General features: G+C 37.8%; 1 protein-coding gene across 10 annotated transcripts in view; it reads right to left on the bottom strand.

Moving 5' to 3' along the window:
- NPNT (nephronectin) overlaps nt 1–16,291 on the bottom strand; it is a 76,543-nt gene that overhangs the window by 25,548 nt on the left and 34,704 nt on the right. For 6 of the 10 annotated variants that reach the window (XM_081484116.1, XM_081484091.1, XM_081484124.1 and 3 more), the window contains 6 exons: nt 15,291–15,383; nt 6,163–6,282; nt 4,702–4,821; nt 2,711–2,845; nt 2,280–2,402; nt 493–888 (listed from right to left, as the gene is read on the bottom strand). In XM_081484116.1, coding sequence (XP_081340242.1) covers nt 493–888; nt 2,280–2,402; nt 2,711–2,845; nt 4,702–4,821; nt 6,163–6,282; nt 15,291–15,383 — 987 coding nt within the window. Of the gene's footprint in view, nt 1–492; nt 889–2,279; nt 2,403–2,710; nt 2,846–4,701; nt 4,822–6,162; nt 6,283–11,012; nt 11,106–15,290; nt 15,384–16,291 lie in introns of all 10 variants that reach the window. The other 4 variants (XM_081484073.1, XM_081484106.1, XM_081484080.1 and 1 more) reach the window with 2 other exon arrangements.

Here is a 16,291-nt window from a genome sequence, read left to right as displayed (position 1 = left end):
TACAGGCAACTCATAACTTCATAGCAAAAAAAAAAAACAAAACCCCGATAATTCAATTAAAAAATGGGCAAAGACCTGGGTTCGATCTCTGGATTGGGAAGATCCCCCGGAGGAGGGCATGACAACCCACTCCAGTATTCTTGTTTGGAGAATCCCCACAGACAGAGGAACCTGGCGGGCTACAGTCCATGGAATCACAAAGAGCTGGACACAGCTGAGCAACTAAGCACAGCACAGCATGAGTCAAACCATTATGCTGTGTGTCCTTAAACTTCTACAATGCTGAATGGGGAACACATGTAAACCCACGGCTGATTCATGTCAATGTATGGCAAAAACCACTACAATATTGTAAAGTGATTAGCCCCCAACTAAAATAAATAAATTTATTAAAAAAAAACAAACAAAACTTCTACAATGCTGAATATCAATTACATCTCAAAAAAAACTGGGGAAAAAATCCCCCCAAATGTGGTACCATTTATGACTTACTGAACACATCTCCTCGAGGTTTCTGAGGATCCGTCTGTATCCTGTTGTCAACTGTAATCTCTCTTGGAGATGTGGTGGCAACTGGCGCTACAGTTGTCAGTCTGGTGGTTGGTCTTTCCGGGGCTGTTGCTGGTGGAGGTGTTCTGAGTTCTGTGGGTGGGGGTGGAGGTGGAGGTGGTGTAGGCTCTGGCATTGGCTTTGGTGTAGGCCCTACTGTTGGCTTAGAAGTGGGCCTGTCAGTAATGACGGGAGGTATGTATGGTGTCTTCAGAGGCCACCTAGTACTTCTGACATCAGGAATCCAATTACTGTGTCCTCCTCCACCCTTTGAGATGGTACCATTTCCCTTTGGTACATGAATAGGACCTGAAGGTTCAATCATTACTCTTGGAATATCTAGAAGAGTAAATATATTTCAATTAGTGCAGGACCATCTCTCCTTAAAAAGAAAGATATCGAATTGTAAAAAACACACACATCAAAATACCTCATGCCAATGAGGCTTATTTTTTACATTTAGAATATTCCCTTAATGTAAGTCACGCTGTTTAAAAAAGAAAAAAAGCAAATACTAGTGTGTATATATAATATATAAATATATATATACTCATAAACACATATCGCATAAACATATCTGGTGGATGTATACAAGAATTATATTGTGTTTCTATAGTAAAATGTATCGAAACACAGTTTTAAGTATTTGTAAAGTAGAAAGAAATAAGAATCAGTGTTTTTTTTAAATGCAGAGATATTCTAAAATTTTAAAGTATGAGAAATGTGTATTTAGAGTCAATGTTAAATGTCCCCATGGTACATGTATATTAGCAATATAAAATCATGTTTAGAATTGTCTAAAGACTAATACTTTTCTCTTCCACACTTTATATAAATTCAATTCACACACAAACACATTCTCACTAAACGTTCTATTTATTGTTTTATATTTGGTTTTCCTTCCCCTTTACTAATTTATACAAATGCTTTGTAGAAAAATGTCCAGAGATCATGAAGATCATCTGTGGAAACTTTGTCCTTGATTGTATTCACCAAAAGGAATTAATATTTAATCTTCCTGGAATGATCTACTCCAGACTGGGAGTATAACTACACGACCCTTCAAAAATCCTTTAATCCTGATTTTATGCCCCATGATCTTCAGTAAATATTTTACTACAGAAAATTTTAATTTATCTATTGCTGCATGAAATGTATGCTAAATTGTGGCCTTTGGTTTGTGAAACTTTCATCTTGAAGGGTATTTTTTTCCATGGCTAGTAACACAGCCATATTACAAACAGAATGTATAAAGTTTTAAAAAGCAAAACAGTTCTGAACATAGAGAAAATAAATACAGAAATGCTTTTTTAATAGCAGAATTGGAGGCATAAGCCAGAGGAACAAAAATGTACAAAATATTCAGATTATCCCATCATTATAGTCTAATGATAATGATAATGACAAACATACATTTATTTCTGATTATAACAAAATCAAATTCTCAGGAAGGGCTCTAAAATGTCTTACCAGCTAACGAGAAGCTATTGAGAGAGTTTAGTCAAGGAACTGAATGCTTTTAAGATTAGAGTCTATCATTGAGTCTTTAATTTTTTAAAACACCTGAGCAAGTGATTTTAGTTGTGGAAATCACAGACTAGTTTTACTAGCTATGAAAAATGATATTTCTTTGAATAATTAATCTTGTTCCTTATCTTCTCTAGCAATGGCCTTTGTGTAACCCTGTACTTCCTGCTGGAATTCAGAGCTGGGAGAGAAGCATGACTCACACACACAATTCAGTCCATCGCCCTGGTATCCGTCTTTACATTTACACTTGTAGGACCCGTGTATGTTGTAACATCGCGCAAAGCTGCTGCACTGATACTGCCCAAGGGAGCATTCATCTATATCTGCATCAGGAAGTAGAAAAAGAAGAGGTTTATTTGGGAGATAAATACGATGACTCACAAAAAATACATAGTTTTTTTAAAAAAAAAAAAGCCTCTTTTTTGCAATGTGAAGGTTCACGTAAAATCGCAGATAAAGGGAAGAAATAAAGTACATTTGCATCCAGAACTGCCACAGTTTGAATTTCACGCCTGCTTAATTTAATTGCAGTAACCTCCTGTGCCCTTGACATCCCAGTCATCATCATAATTAAGAGATCTTTCCGCTCCACAGGAAAAAACAACACAACGCAATGGTTGGGGTTTGTTACCGTGACATTGGTATTTGCCTCCTATGTACATGAGGTCGAAGCCTTTATGACATTTGCAGATGTAACTCCCAAAAGTGTTCACACACTGCCTGTATCTGGGGCAGGAGGCTCTTCCAGTAGCACATTCATCAATGTCTAGAAACAGAAGCCAGCTGCATTTTAGGAAGAGCAACAGCATGTTCAGGTGGAGTAGATTTTAAAATAAACAATTATCTGCAAACGGTTGCCTGACACGTAGTGGCTCATCATAAATGTTATCCGGCTGGTTGCCCTGAAAGGCAACATAAATTCTGTGTCTCCAAATTTCAATTCATCCTTCCAACCCAAGCTGTCCTCCTCTTGTACCACATCACAGGATGCACTACACCTGTATCCCCTTGTTAGCTTGAACTGGAAACTTGAGTCATCCTTGACAACCCTATTTCCTTTAACCTCCAAATCATTGAGCCCAGCTGTTTCTTTCTCTGGCAAATTCTGTGAACTCATTTACTCTGCTCTTCACCTACTGCCATGACTGTAGTCCAAGCTCTCCCAGGATAGACTATTATAGGAGCCTTCAAACTGGTCTTTCCTCTGCCAATCTTACCCCCTCCAAAGCATTCCCACTCAATTGCCACCAAATGATTTTATTAAGACATGAGAGACTTCCCTGGTGGCTCAGATGGTAAAGAATCTGCCTGCAATGAGGCAGACCTGGGTTTGATCTCCTGGAGAAGGGAATGTCTACCCACTCCAGTATTCTTGCCTAAAGAATTCCATGGACAGGGGAGCCTGGCAGGCTACAGTCCATGGAGTTGTAAAGAGTCGGACATGACTGAGCGACTTTCACTCTCAAGACCTAAGAAGGGATTGTTACCATGCTCAGAATTCTCGACTGTTTCTACTTGCTTTCTGAATCCATTCCTCATTCCTCACCATGTCTTTGGTGACCCTATAATAAACAGTCCTCACCTCTCTCACCGGCTGTATCTTAAGCCACCACCCCTCATACCGTGTACTTAAGGGTATGGTCTTTTTTCTTTCCAAACCTCAAAGAAATCAGCCTCTGTTTCACTGCAGTGCTCTATAATATGTTCACCTGCTTGGCTGATTCTTCATATGGCCAGTGGTCCAGGTCTTACTTTATGGCTATCTTGACCGTTATTTTCTAAAACAGATCCTTTCTGTTTTTCACTCTCTTAGTACCTCATATTAACAGTTGGTTTTGTTTGTAATTTCACTGGATATTTTTTTCTTTTCTGTCTCTCCCATTAAAATATCGGTTTTGGAAGGATTAAAATCTGGTCTGCTTTGTCCATTACTTTACATCCTAGCACTTAACAGTGTCTGGAACATAGAAAGTACTCCATAAATATCTCTTGAGTCCCCAAACACCTCCATTCACTCAGTGCTTACTACATGCAAGGTACTACAAGCTTAGCTTACTAGATGCTAAGCTCTTTGCATCCATGATCTCATTCAGTTCTCACAAAGGTTCCACGTAGCATTATTCCCATTTTAAAAATGAAAAGACTCAAGCTCAAAGAAAGGATGTCTCTTACCTAAGGTTACATATCAAGTCTATGGCAGAGCCAGGTTTGAAATCAAAGCCCACACTCTTATCTTTACTGCCTTCCTAATTCACAGGGAAAAAAATCGAATCCTTTAGTGCATACATGCACTCTAGCCCTGTCTACCCGCTCAGCTTCAACACTCACTGCCTCTTATGTCTTTCTTAGAAATACTGAGCTTTTCTCGTTCCCCGAACACTGTGCTCCCTCTACACTTCAGTGCCTTTGCACCTGCGGTTTCCTCTGCCTGAACCTTCCTCCTGTCCCTCACAAGGTTTTCACAGAGACAGGAGGGCCCCCTGTGAGACACGTGATATCCTCTCAAGGGCAACTAATTACCTGATATTATTTAACTGCCCTTTTCCCTTCCCTCCATCACATTTCCTTTTCTTCCTTACCCTCAAGAGGCTGCTGACAGAGATGCTTGGTCTTACAACTCACCCACACAGGTCCTCCCATCAGGAGCCAGCTGGAGGCCGGGAGAGGGGCACTTACACCGAATTTGACCTTTGACAACATCGCAGCCATACTGACAGTTTGCCATGGAGCATGTCAGGGCACCTGCAAAGACAGTGACTGTCTGACCCAGAGAGACAGAGCGCACGCCTGGTACCTAAAGCAACTATGTTTTCTACCTATCCTGAAATCAGTGACGCTGAATCAACAACGAACACAAGGCGGGCTTAATTTTCCGACAATCTAAAAAAAGTCAAAAATAGGAGGAAGGACACAGAGACCTTCTTCTCTCAGAGATGACTAAGAAGTGAACCAGTTCTGTTAGTATCTGGGGAAGACCCTTAATGCATCTGAAGAACTAAAAGACAAATGTAAAACTTAGGAAAATTATCTGGAAAATTTTCCAGTGGCCAAGCCGAATAGAAAATTGAGGTTATTTTTCCAGATTACTCATATTAAGTGCTGGTCTTAGCTAAAACATTCAAGTAAGTGTTTCAACCATCCCTTAAATGTCTCCAGGTACAGCATATTTCCCAGTGAGTTGTACAAGGATAGAGGATTCTAGCATCCCTCCCACTTGTTCATAAGCATGCACTCGCCTCACTGTAAAAAGTTCCATGCTCAATATGAAATGATACATAAAATTAGCTAACCTTTTTATTTTATAAAATGCAATCCAATTAGAGATAGCTGATAACTATTGATAATTAACCGATCTAGCTGATAGTTCAATAAAAATAAAATTCAAGTCATTAACTATAAGATATCATATAACCACAACCTCACTTCAATGTTCAGCCTGCAGAGAATTTTAGGCCATTTTCCACTTATAAAACACATCCAAATGATAGTAGGAAACACCATCCATTTCTTTCTTACCAAGACACATGTGAAATCTATTTTTAAGTTAGTATAAACATTTTTTTTTTCATTTGAACTACGCTTTTTCAAGAAAGAAGCCATAACTTAGTCTTCAGACTATTATAAAGAAATGTAAAACTGAAGTGAGTGGGTACTTATGGGGGGTTTATACTCAGTAACCAGGCTGGGTAGATTCCCTACCAGCAACAGTTTACTGTCCAGCCTTATGGAGAGCACAACAGTCCTCAAATGGTCACCGAGGTTCTTTTCCAACATGGAACAGTTCTAAAACCAGATGGAAGACGGGGAAATGTGCGAGGAATAACATCAGAAAACACATTAGTTGTGTGATGCATGTCCTAAAGACTGTTTCCAAGTCAATTTGACATTGGTACCCATGGTAAAAGAATGCTATACACCTACAGTGGGCAGCTCTTCTGGTTTTCCATTCCTCAGGCACACATACAAACACGCGCTCACATCCTGCTTCGGAAGAGGGTTAGGAGGCCACTTTCACACACTTCCAGAGCACAGCATGAAGTCAAGCCCAGAGCACTTATAAAGCAGTTAAGATTCTTGACATACTTGAGCAGGACCCATCCGGCATAAGCATGTATCCGTTGAGACAGTAGCACTTGTAGCTGCCGTAAGTGTTCATGCACCTGTGCTTGCAGGGCCGCGGCTTCAGGCCACACTCGTTTAGATCTGAAAAGAACGGGGTGGAAGCAGAAAGATGACAAAACCTCGACACCACTGCAAACCACTGAAAATGCTTCTCTATGCTGAAGAATGAAGGGAAAAAGTCAATCAAGCTATAGTAACCAGCCATAAATAAGAGATTGTTTGCTTACAGTGTCTTCATTTTAATGCTGGTTACACTAGAGCCGTGAAGAGTCTCCTATCAAAGGTGACCGGAAGCCTTATAACAACAGAAGGCTGTGTGAATTTCTGGGGCTTAAATAATCTAATACATGTGATCTCTGTTTACAGGACAGTTGGGGAAATTCTCCTCACTGACACATACATGGCTTATCATCCCTAGAAAGAGCAGTGCATACACCATCTATCTGACTTCAACATCCTCAAAATATCTGGGGTTATACTACTAGATTCACTCTGGCCAGTGTGATCTTCCTACTTCAATTTCTTCTTGTCTCTGTTTAAAGAAGATACTGTGTGAACCTATCTTAGTTTACAGAAAGTATACGGATTTTTAACATTAGACGGCTTTGACCTTCCCAAAGAAAGGCTATTTTTTTTTTAAGAGGATAGAAGCTCAATGAATTAGAGTGATCGTTGTTGAGGTTCCTCTTATTCATAGTCTATAAACTGATCTCAAAGAAGCTTCAGTCTCCTACTATAGTAAAGCATTCGAGTCACAAAATAAACTTAAAAAAAGACCCTCCAACATTATTTTCATTCATTCTGCAGTTAGGAAGGGCATATAGAAATACAAATGGACAATACATAATAGACTATCATCCTGTACTTTAGGTTTACTGGTTTAAATAGCAAAACCAAGGAAGTTAATAAACTTCACGTGAGACTTTTCTGACCCAAGTTGAACACTGCCTCAAGTGAAAATAAATCTCATGACAAATATACACTGAAACACTAATGCCCAAAATACAAATTTCATTAAAAGGAAATATGACATGTTTATTTTGTCAGGACTGCCAGCAGAGGCACCTGATTAGCCTAATTTAATTATCTATTAATCCATATCATCAAACTGGAAATGTATCTAGTTACAAGTTGTTTTCAAATCTAACTAAATTTAAATCTGACCTGCTCATTTATTAAAAATCTATACATATTTATATACTTAATGTAACCAAGTACATTGTTTTCTTAAAACCAAATAGTTATTTCATATAAAAAGTTTAAAACTATTTTACCAACTTGCCGACTTAGTCTTTTTTCTAACCTTAACACAACTGTAAGCAGATCCCCAGCTGGGTGAAGCCTGGGGAGGTTACATAAATAAACCAGATACCTTCATCATCTCCTGTGCTTTCTTTATTTTTAAACTTCGTATACTCTTGCCCAGTCAAGGATATTCAAAACAGAATCATAATTAAAATTTTTAAAAAAAAATTTCCTCAAAGAAACTGCTTTGCAAATTATAGTATCAACAAAAATTTGATTTTCCCCCCCATTAAAATGAGTAAAATTTTTAAATCAAAGAGAAAAGACAGAGAAATTCATTCCACTTCTTATATTCTTCTACCTTGTATTTCAATATTTATTAAAAATTAGAGTCAAGCAGTCTTTTCTCGTGTTCTAGGAGTTAATTACGATGCCTAATGTGTCCCCGCAGATTCACACCTGGCTTTGATAAATCCCTGACTGATATTATAGTAAACAGTATTTAAATCTGAATACATTAAGAGAAAGGCTTTGTGTTTTAAATATTCCTCTGTACTAAGCAGGAATAGAATAGTACAAGAAAGAATAGAGTAACATTGAATTCTATACCTCGAGGGAAGTATATTGATGGATATAAAATGTGTCAATTAAGAACCCTTAGGTTTACTCTTAAAGAGATCAGAAACTTCTGTGGGTTCCCGATGGGATTGGTTAGATGTGTACAGCACCAGGTAGCTTGTTTACAAGGCATATTTATGCCGATGGAAATGTCTGCGGACACTATGGCCATGAACTAAAGCTGAAGCCCAGCTGAGGTCGCTCAAGTCTTGGTAGATAAAGTGCCCCTGAGGATGGCCATGAGAGTCTTTACAACTCAGACTGGGCTTGCTGGTGGTCTTCAATCAAATTTATCTTTCCCTTCCCATAAGAAAAGAAAACACTTAGGGGTTAAGGACCATAAAACTGAAAGGAAATGAAAAATCAGTAAGATATCATAATTTCAATAAAAAAAGACCCAAACAAACCTGAGAATCACCTATAAAGTGATATGGAAAATGAAATAAACATGTAGCATTCGGGGGGCAAATATGGAGACACGTGTTGGCTATTTTACTATTATTAAATTGACACATAAGCATCCAAATAGGCTGAAAGCAATTTGAGAAAGCTGTACTCTAACAGCTGATGAGAGGCTGGGTGACACCCCTGACAGCTGGCCGCTGTCCATGTCCTCAGTGACTGCCACCATTGCCCCATCTGCCACACGCAAGTCTTTCCTAAAAATTTCCCACTGACCCTTACAAAACCACTGCAGAAATGATGAAATAGAATTCCACAATTATCCACGGTTTTCAATATTTACCAAATATTAGAACTCTAAGGCAGGACGCTTCAAAAGATTAAAAGCATCTGGTGTCCTGTGATGGATGAACTTCCTTTCCCTCAATATTCTTTAGAGGTTCTAGTCTATTATTACTATATTGTACTTTATTTCTGCCTGCAATGCAGAAGACTTGGGTTCAATCCCCAGGTTGGGAAGATTCCCTGGAGGAAGGAAATGGCTACCCCCTCCAGTATTCTTGCCTGGATAATTCCATGGACAGAGGAGCCTGACAGGCTATAGTCCACAAGGTCACAAAGAGTAGGATATGACTGAGGGACTAATACCTTATTTTCTTATTGACCTTATAAAATTGAGTTAATGTTTTCTGCTTCCAAAATCTCTAGGGTAATAGGCCTTGTAACTTTTATTACTATCAAATTAAGTCAGAAATTCGAAAATGACACTTCCAATTTCTAGGAAAGGCTCCTACAATAACAAGCAGATTATAAAGAACATGAAAATTCCCCTTGATCACACTTTCTCAGATCACTCTTAGAAGGTGACGAAAGAACCTAGGAAAGAAAACTTGTCTTTATTTTAAATTTACTTGAATTTTGCTCTTTCTCTAGAAGTTTGTAATGTAATATACTTCATAAGGGAAATCTATTATTAAAAAATGAATGACTTCTATCATATACCTATCTTATCACATCAAGGACAGAACTTTACAATTAAACCACTTACATTCAAATACTCATATTGTTATATATACAATTCTTCAGGAGTGTCTATTACAGTCAGGAGTATATTTAAGCAAGTGGGTGAATTCAGGAGCTTGGATGGGCAGGGAAGGCGGGAAGGAGCTAGTCTAGGACAAAAATGCAAGCTGCATAGCATTATAATTACACTTCAGGAAGAAAAAAGAATCAGAAATTTTATTTGCATGCAGACACTGAAAATTAGCTTGAAAATCTGGAAGAGATTCATTGAGTAAAATAATGCCATGGATTTTTAAGGAATATCATCTTTCATTCATTTAATGTAATTTGGACCTTTTTTCCTTCCTTTGAGGCTTAAACTATGCAATGCCTCAGAAGTCTAATAAGCTTTTACATTTTGTCTGACTCAAGTGGAGGTCACAGGCAAACAGATCTCAGTATGTCAACTGTCATAACTCTTACCCCTTAAATTTTCAATGATTCTGAAATTCATCCTATTGCCCCAGTTTCTTGATCCAAATCAAGTTCCCTATGAGCATAGGCAGTAATTAATAATTTAAATGAATTTAATTCAGTCATTCTAAGTTCCTAAATTTATGAGGAAAAGTCTTCCAGAAATACTGTAAAGTTATACTGCCATTTAATTTTTCTATAAAACTTTCCAGCCTAATGAAGACGTTAATATTTTTGTGTTTCTGTTTTCACACCAGCCCTGCAGGTGAACAGAACAGGAATTACTCTTACTAATTGGTATGCTTAAGATTTGCTCACAATTATAGAGCTACTTCGGACTTCCAAGGTGGTGCTAGTGGTAAAGAATCTGCCTGCCAAGACAGGAGATGCAAGAGACACGGGTTCAATTGCTGGGTCAGGAAGATCCCCTGGAGGAGGAAATGACAGCCCTCTCCAGTATTCTTGCCTGGGAAATTTCATGGACAGAGGAGCCTGGAGGGCTACAGTCCGTGGGACTGCAAAGAGTCAGACACGACTGAGCACGATGATAGAGCCTCTTAAGGCCTGTGCTGGAACCAGAACTCAGACTTGCTAATATCACAAGATGTTCACCAAAAGAGGGAAGCTAACGTATGGTCTGATTTCCAGGTGACCTAAAACTCTACACCCCAAATGAGGTGGTGGGGAAGAGGACTTGAACACTTCTAAAATCTATTCAGCAGAAGTCATCAAAACCCCAATCTCAGGTGCTGTGGAATTCCTGACTTCGCCTACATAAGCAAACAGAAGCTACTTTGTTATCTGATTCTCTGAGAAAACGTTTGAAACTCAGAAGAGAAGAAGAAAGGCAACGGGTACTTGAGGCAGGGAAAGGACAGCAGAGGCGCCAGGCTTTTTAGAGCACAGAGAATTGGCACCAGGTGACAATTCCTGCCACTTGCTTCACATGCTCAGGACATGGAGGACGGGGCGCTCCTGGGCCAGCCTTCAGGACGCTGGCAAGAAGTGACAATACTGCAGGAAGCCGGGCAGGTGGGAGGGGCAGGCCACCTGAGAGAAGGCACGCTCACCCCTTGAAGGCAAACTTGTGGCTTGTTGATCCGGGGGTTGTAAAAGAGGCTGTTCACTGCCTTGGTCAAGAGGCGTTGGGTGGAGGTGTTCCTCTTCACACCAGGAAGAAGGTAATAAGAGTCAACTTTGAACTGATGTCATTTTAGCCCTAAAAATCTTTGTAAGTATATATTAAACAATTACATAAAGTTGATGGATGCTTTAGATACTTTACAAAAATTAATTTCAAGTTCTTCTGGCTTCTCTCTTTCAGTTTTAATTTCTGTGTTTCTTAAAATTTATCACTGCCATCTTGCTTCCAAAGAATACACAAACATTATAAGTTAACAATCCACATCCTCATATCAACTTTTTTAAGCACACACAAAAAAGAGATGGTCATTTTTAAAAAGATGATTTTAGTCATCAACAAAGAAAACTCAAAGATTATACAAAAATTGACTATAATCAACCTGCTCTGTTTAGGTACATCTAGGTCTTAAATGACCAACTTAATATCTTTTCCTATATTAGTATGTTGTTCAACAGTTTAAAACCTTACATAATCATGCATAAACTTATCTGCATAAATATCTCATTTAAATAAGTAACATGATAGATCATTGATGTATTCATTCAGTTGTAAGAACTAATGTCACATTCAGATCACTTTTAATTAGAATATATGTAAGACACCCTGCTCAGACACAGATAGGATTGAGATATCAGGGGTTGGGGAAAAAAAAGAATATACATTAGAAGCTTTCTGCAAAAAAAATGGTGTTGCCATTATTAGCTTACCAAAATATTATGAGTAGTTACCAAAGTAGGTAATCACATCCTGTTTCAAGACTATCACATTATTAACAGCCAGTTAAATTTCCCAATTAAATTAATATTGGTTTCTGGGGTTGAAACCGCACGTCATTCAAAAAATAAAGCCTTAAGAAACTACCTTAATCTTAATGTTAAAGCACTCCGACTATTGTGCTAAGGAAGGCAATCAATTTAGACCTAATTAGCTTACCAAAGTTGACTGTCTGGTTCCCTGCTACAAGATACCTATTCTTTTCTCGGGATAAGGAATTCAACATTTGAAACAAAAACCATGCCAAGAGATTAATAACTGATATTTATGAACTGTTTCTTCTGAAATTATTATACTGTAAAGCACGTTGTAAATTCAGCAGGATATCTTTCATTCCTAAAAATATGCAATGATATAATACATTACATGCCCCAAATTATTCTCTAATGGTAAAGCTATGAAAAACACTATTATCTATAATAGTATCCTTTTTTGGCTGAGGAGAAAGGGATTTGTATGAGTACAGAGGCTCAAGGTGGGTGGAGAGGCGGAATCTTCATGAATAAAATTACCAGAGAAAGTAAGCTGGAAAAAAAATTCTTGCCAGAGTTCAGATTACAATGAATATGGTTAGTCCATACCTATGATTTTCTAAGTGATCTGGCTATGGCAAATCCAGAGAGTGACCCAGAGGGAAGCACAAGCCATGACTAGCAGATTCACACTAATCTTGTGCCAAGGCTTCTAAATTAAGCCAGTTCCAAAGTGGGCCTGCCCTGCTCTTCTGCTCTCTGGCAGCTCTGAAAGCACTCATTAAGTGCTTGTCATCTATTCGAGCTGTTCACTCAGCTGTTCAAGCAAGTCTCCGGGGGTGAGTTCTTAAAGTACACAGCTCATAACACAATTTTTAGTGGATATAATTTTTGCCTTATACTCAAACCTACTTTTACTCAAATGCTAATTTCCAGTTCTGTGGAAATTTATTTCAAGTCTAACTCTTCTTAACATTACTCTCCTCAAGAAAAAAGAAACTAGGGAATTCCCTGGTGGTCTACTGGTTAGGCTTCTGTGCTTCCATTGCAAGAGGCACGAGTTTGATCCCTGGTCAGGGAACTCAGATCCTACATGCCCTATGGTGTGGCCAAAAAATAAACAAAAACACCCTGGGTTTAAAAAAAAAAAAAAAAAACTGCTTGATTTCTCATATCTCTGAGGCATGTTTCTTATTTTATTAAAATGTATGGTCTGGATAAAATCAGTCTAAGTTAATTTGTTATGTAGCATATGTAGACACTTAGTTCTAATATTTAACATTTCTGGGGCTCTCTGTCTCAACCTAGATCACTGCGGCAGCCTCTCTGACCCTGACAAACAGTCCACAGATACAAAGAATAAAGAGCTATACCAAACAACTCCAGGGAACTCTTTCAGTTCCTATGGTGTTAGGACCAAGAACCATGATATGAAACAGTCACTAAGCAAATATTTCATGTGCACTTATCATGTGCAAATCATTTTGATAAAAATTTTCAGGAACCAAGAAATCAGAGGGACCCCACAAATGGTTCCTTCTCTCAAAGAATGTAACTTACCGCAATTGCTTATATGGTAAGAAAGGAAAAGAGAGAGATGATCAAAACATGTAGGTTTACTGTTGACTCAAGTTTTATATTCAGGACTGAACTTGAAATTACATTTTCAGTGGCTCGCTATTTTTGCAGGTGTAAAATCCCATTTTGTCACTGATAAAATCCTCTTCCCCCCCAACTATATTTAGTTTGGGAAGGCAAGATTTCAACTCAGTGTATTTTAATTTTTCTTAACAGAAACAGGTATTATTGCAGGGAAAGGTACACAGTAAACTAGTTTTCTGAAAATCAGAGATACCCAGAGATGGATCCATGTTCCAATGATAGTTTTAGTGTCTCTGAATCATATTAAAGTTGATGTAGCTCCTGCAAATAAATTTAAATGAATTTCTCTGCAACCTCAATAGTGGCTTCTTTTAATGCTCTTCTTTGTATACATTCCTGGCATGAGGACAACGTTTCATGGTGCTGACATATTAATGAAACCTGCGATGCTTTATGTTCGGCACTTTAAAAAAAGAAGCATGCTGGCACTGTAAGATGAACACTGACAACTCAATAATCAGAACTGAACATGCTGCTACTTGAGAACTTACACTGGAGAGGAAAAATTAAATGGGTTTTTAAAATCAAATGGGTTTAAAAACATGTCATATTTCACTAACATGGATTTCATCTGGTAGTTCAGGAACAATTACCCATAACTTCAAATTTCAGTGTGCCTCATTCTTGTGAAAACTATGTCTATAAATCACAAGTTTACATGACACGCTTCAAGGAACATCAGATACTGAAGAACAAGAATATTTCACCAAGATCATTTCTGTATCAGATGAGGTCAACTAAGTATCTATGGGACAGTTAGACCCTATACAAACTGTTTCATTTGACATTTAAAATGCTAGGAAATATTACTTTAAGGAATAAATGAAAAAATTTACTTTTTCTTTTTATCCTTGACTCTTTCTAGTGAAATCTAACCCTATCTTTTCTTTACATCTGTTTTTAGCTCTGAATGGAGAAAGGTTTTGGTTGAAATTAATTAAACAGACAAGCCTTGTCAGCCTTGTAATGCGGCAAGTCAAAGGATCACATTTTCAATGTTTTCTCCATCCAAAACTACACTGGTAGAAAGAACATGTGTTATATAGACAACAGCTCTAAGTTGACATAGATCTTTTACCAACTAATTTTGTGAACCTGGACAAAACACTGAGTATATACGCTGTCTCTTCAAGTGAAAAATGAAATATTATTTATAGCTTAATTATAATAAATAACATTCTACCTCCTAATACTGTTGCAGTGATAAAAACAGGTAATATATGCAAAATACCTTAGCACCATGAAGACTAAATAAAGATTTGCTTTTATAAGGAACTGACACCAAATTAAAAATAACTTGTTAATCAAAATCTTGATTTCTCAGAGGAACCTTACAAACTGGTCAAAAGTTGAAGGGAATTGAATCACAAAGATCAAAGAGCTCAGAGTTGGAAGGGACCTCAAAATTTCAAGCCAAACCTCCTACCTGACTTTGAGTATTAAAGTGTTTGTCATCTCACAGAGATCCAAGGAGGCTAACAGTTTGCTAAAGCTTTCCAAATAGTTAGTGGAAGACCGAGGAGGAGCAGACGTGAGGCTTCTACTGACGCTGTCATTTTCTTTTTCAAAATGCATTTTCGTAGTTAATAGTAAATGAAAGGATGAAGTTCTTTACCTGCCCCACAATTAAATAGATTTAACAAGATTTACCATTATTAGATTTTTCAGTGAAATGACATCTCATATGTTTGGGGACAATGGTCATGGAAAAGTGGTCAGCATGAGAACTTAAGTTTCTGTATCAGGCAGGAGTAGAGAGGGTTTATGACTGTTTACTTTTTGCAGGGTTTCCCTACCTTGATTGCAGGTCTTCCCTGCATATCCAGGATGACACTTGCATTTGTTTGGCCCAACACATTCACCATGTTTGCACTGCGGCCGGCACACAGCTGTGGAAAGAGGGTATCATGCATTATTTCTAGTTCAGTAGCACGTCAACCATGTAGAATCTATGTCATGTACTAGTCTGATAATCAAAGAAAAAACTAAGAACTTACAATACAGTGAGCAGTAAGCACTGTCTAGACTACACAATCACACACGTGTATTTTGTGTGTGTGTGTGTGTATTGCTTATGTGTGTATTGCTTGGGGCTGGAAATTTTGCTAAACTTGAGGGCAATATTCAAATAGCCAAAAAAGAAGAAAAACTGGAAAACTATATACAACTGATTTTTGTCAATGGTTATCACTTTACAATAACCTGCACCCATAATTTCAAAATGATTTTCTCAAATATGCTTCAAAACATAGTTCTCAATCCAAAGATATTAGTTAAAAATGAACCCTAGATAAATTTCCAATTAAATAACAAATATTTTACTGGAAATGATATTTCCAAGTATAAAATGCTTCAAAATGAATTAGAAACTAAAACTCAGTATTTTGGAAACTTCAACTTCAGTATACTTCTGTCATTTTGCCCTTCCTTAACCTTAAGTTACATCATAATTGCTCATCAATCTATAATAGGCTTCCTATAGCTTATCACAGGAAAGAGAATGTCCCATTTTACGTTGCAAATCTTGCATCAGCTGAGTTTGTCATCATTCAAGACCCCAAAATGCTGTAAACCATCAATCAAATCTTTTCATAGTCTTCAATTCCTGCCAAGATGCTGATAAGAATTTATTCTGTTTATACAGTAATTCTCAGCTGGGGATATTTTGCTGTCTATGGGGCTTTTAGCACAAATGAAGACATTTTTTATAGTCACACTGGGAAGAGGGTGCCACTAGCATCTAGTGAGTATATAGTGATGCTGCTAAACATCCTTCAATGCTCAGATAATTCCCCAC

The sequence above is a fragment of the Giraffa tippelskirchi genome, chromosome 1 (genome assembly GCF_054371585.1).
Source record: "Giraffa tippelskirchi isolate mGirTip1 chromosome 1, T2T-mGirTip1v1.2.pri, whole genome shotgun sequence".
Lineage (NCBI taxonomy): Eukaryota > Metazoa > Chordata > Mammalia > Artiodactyla > Giraffidae > Giraffa > Giraffa tippelskirchi.
This window is presented reverse-complemented; position numbering and strand designations above follow the sequence as displayed.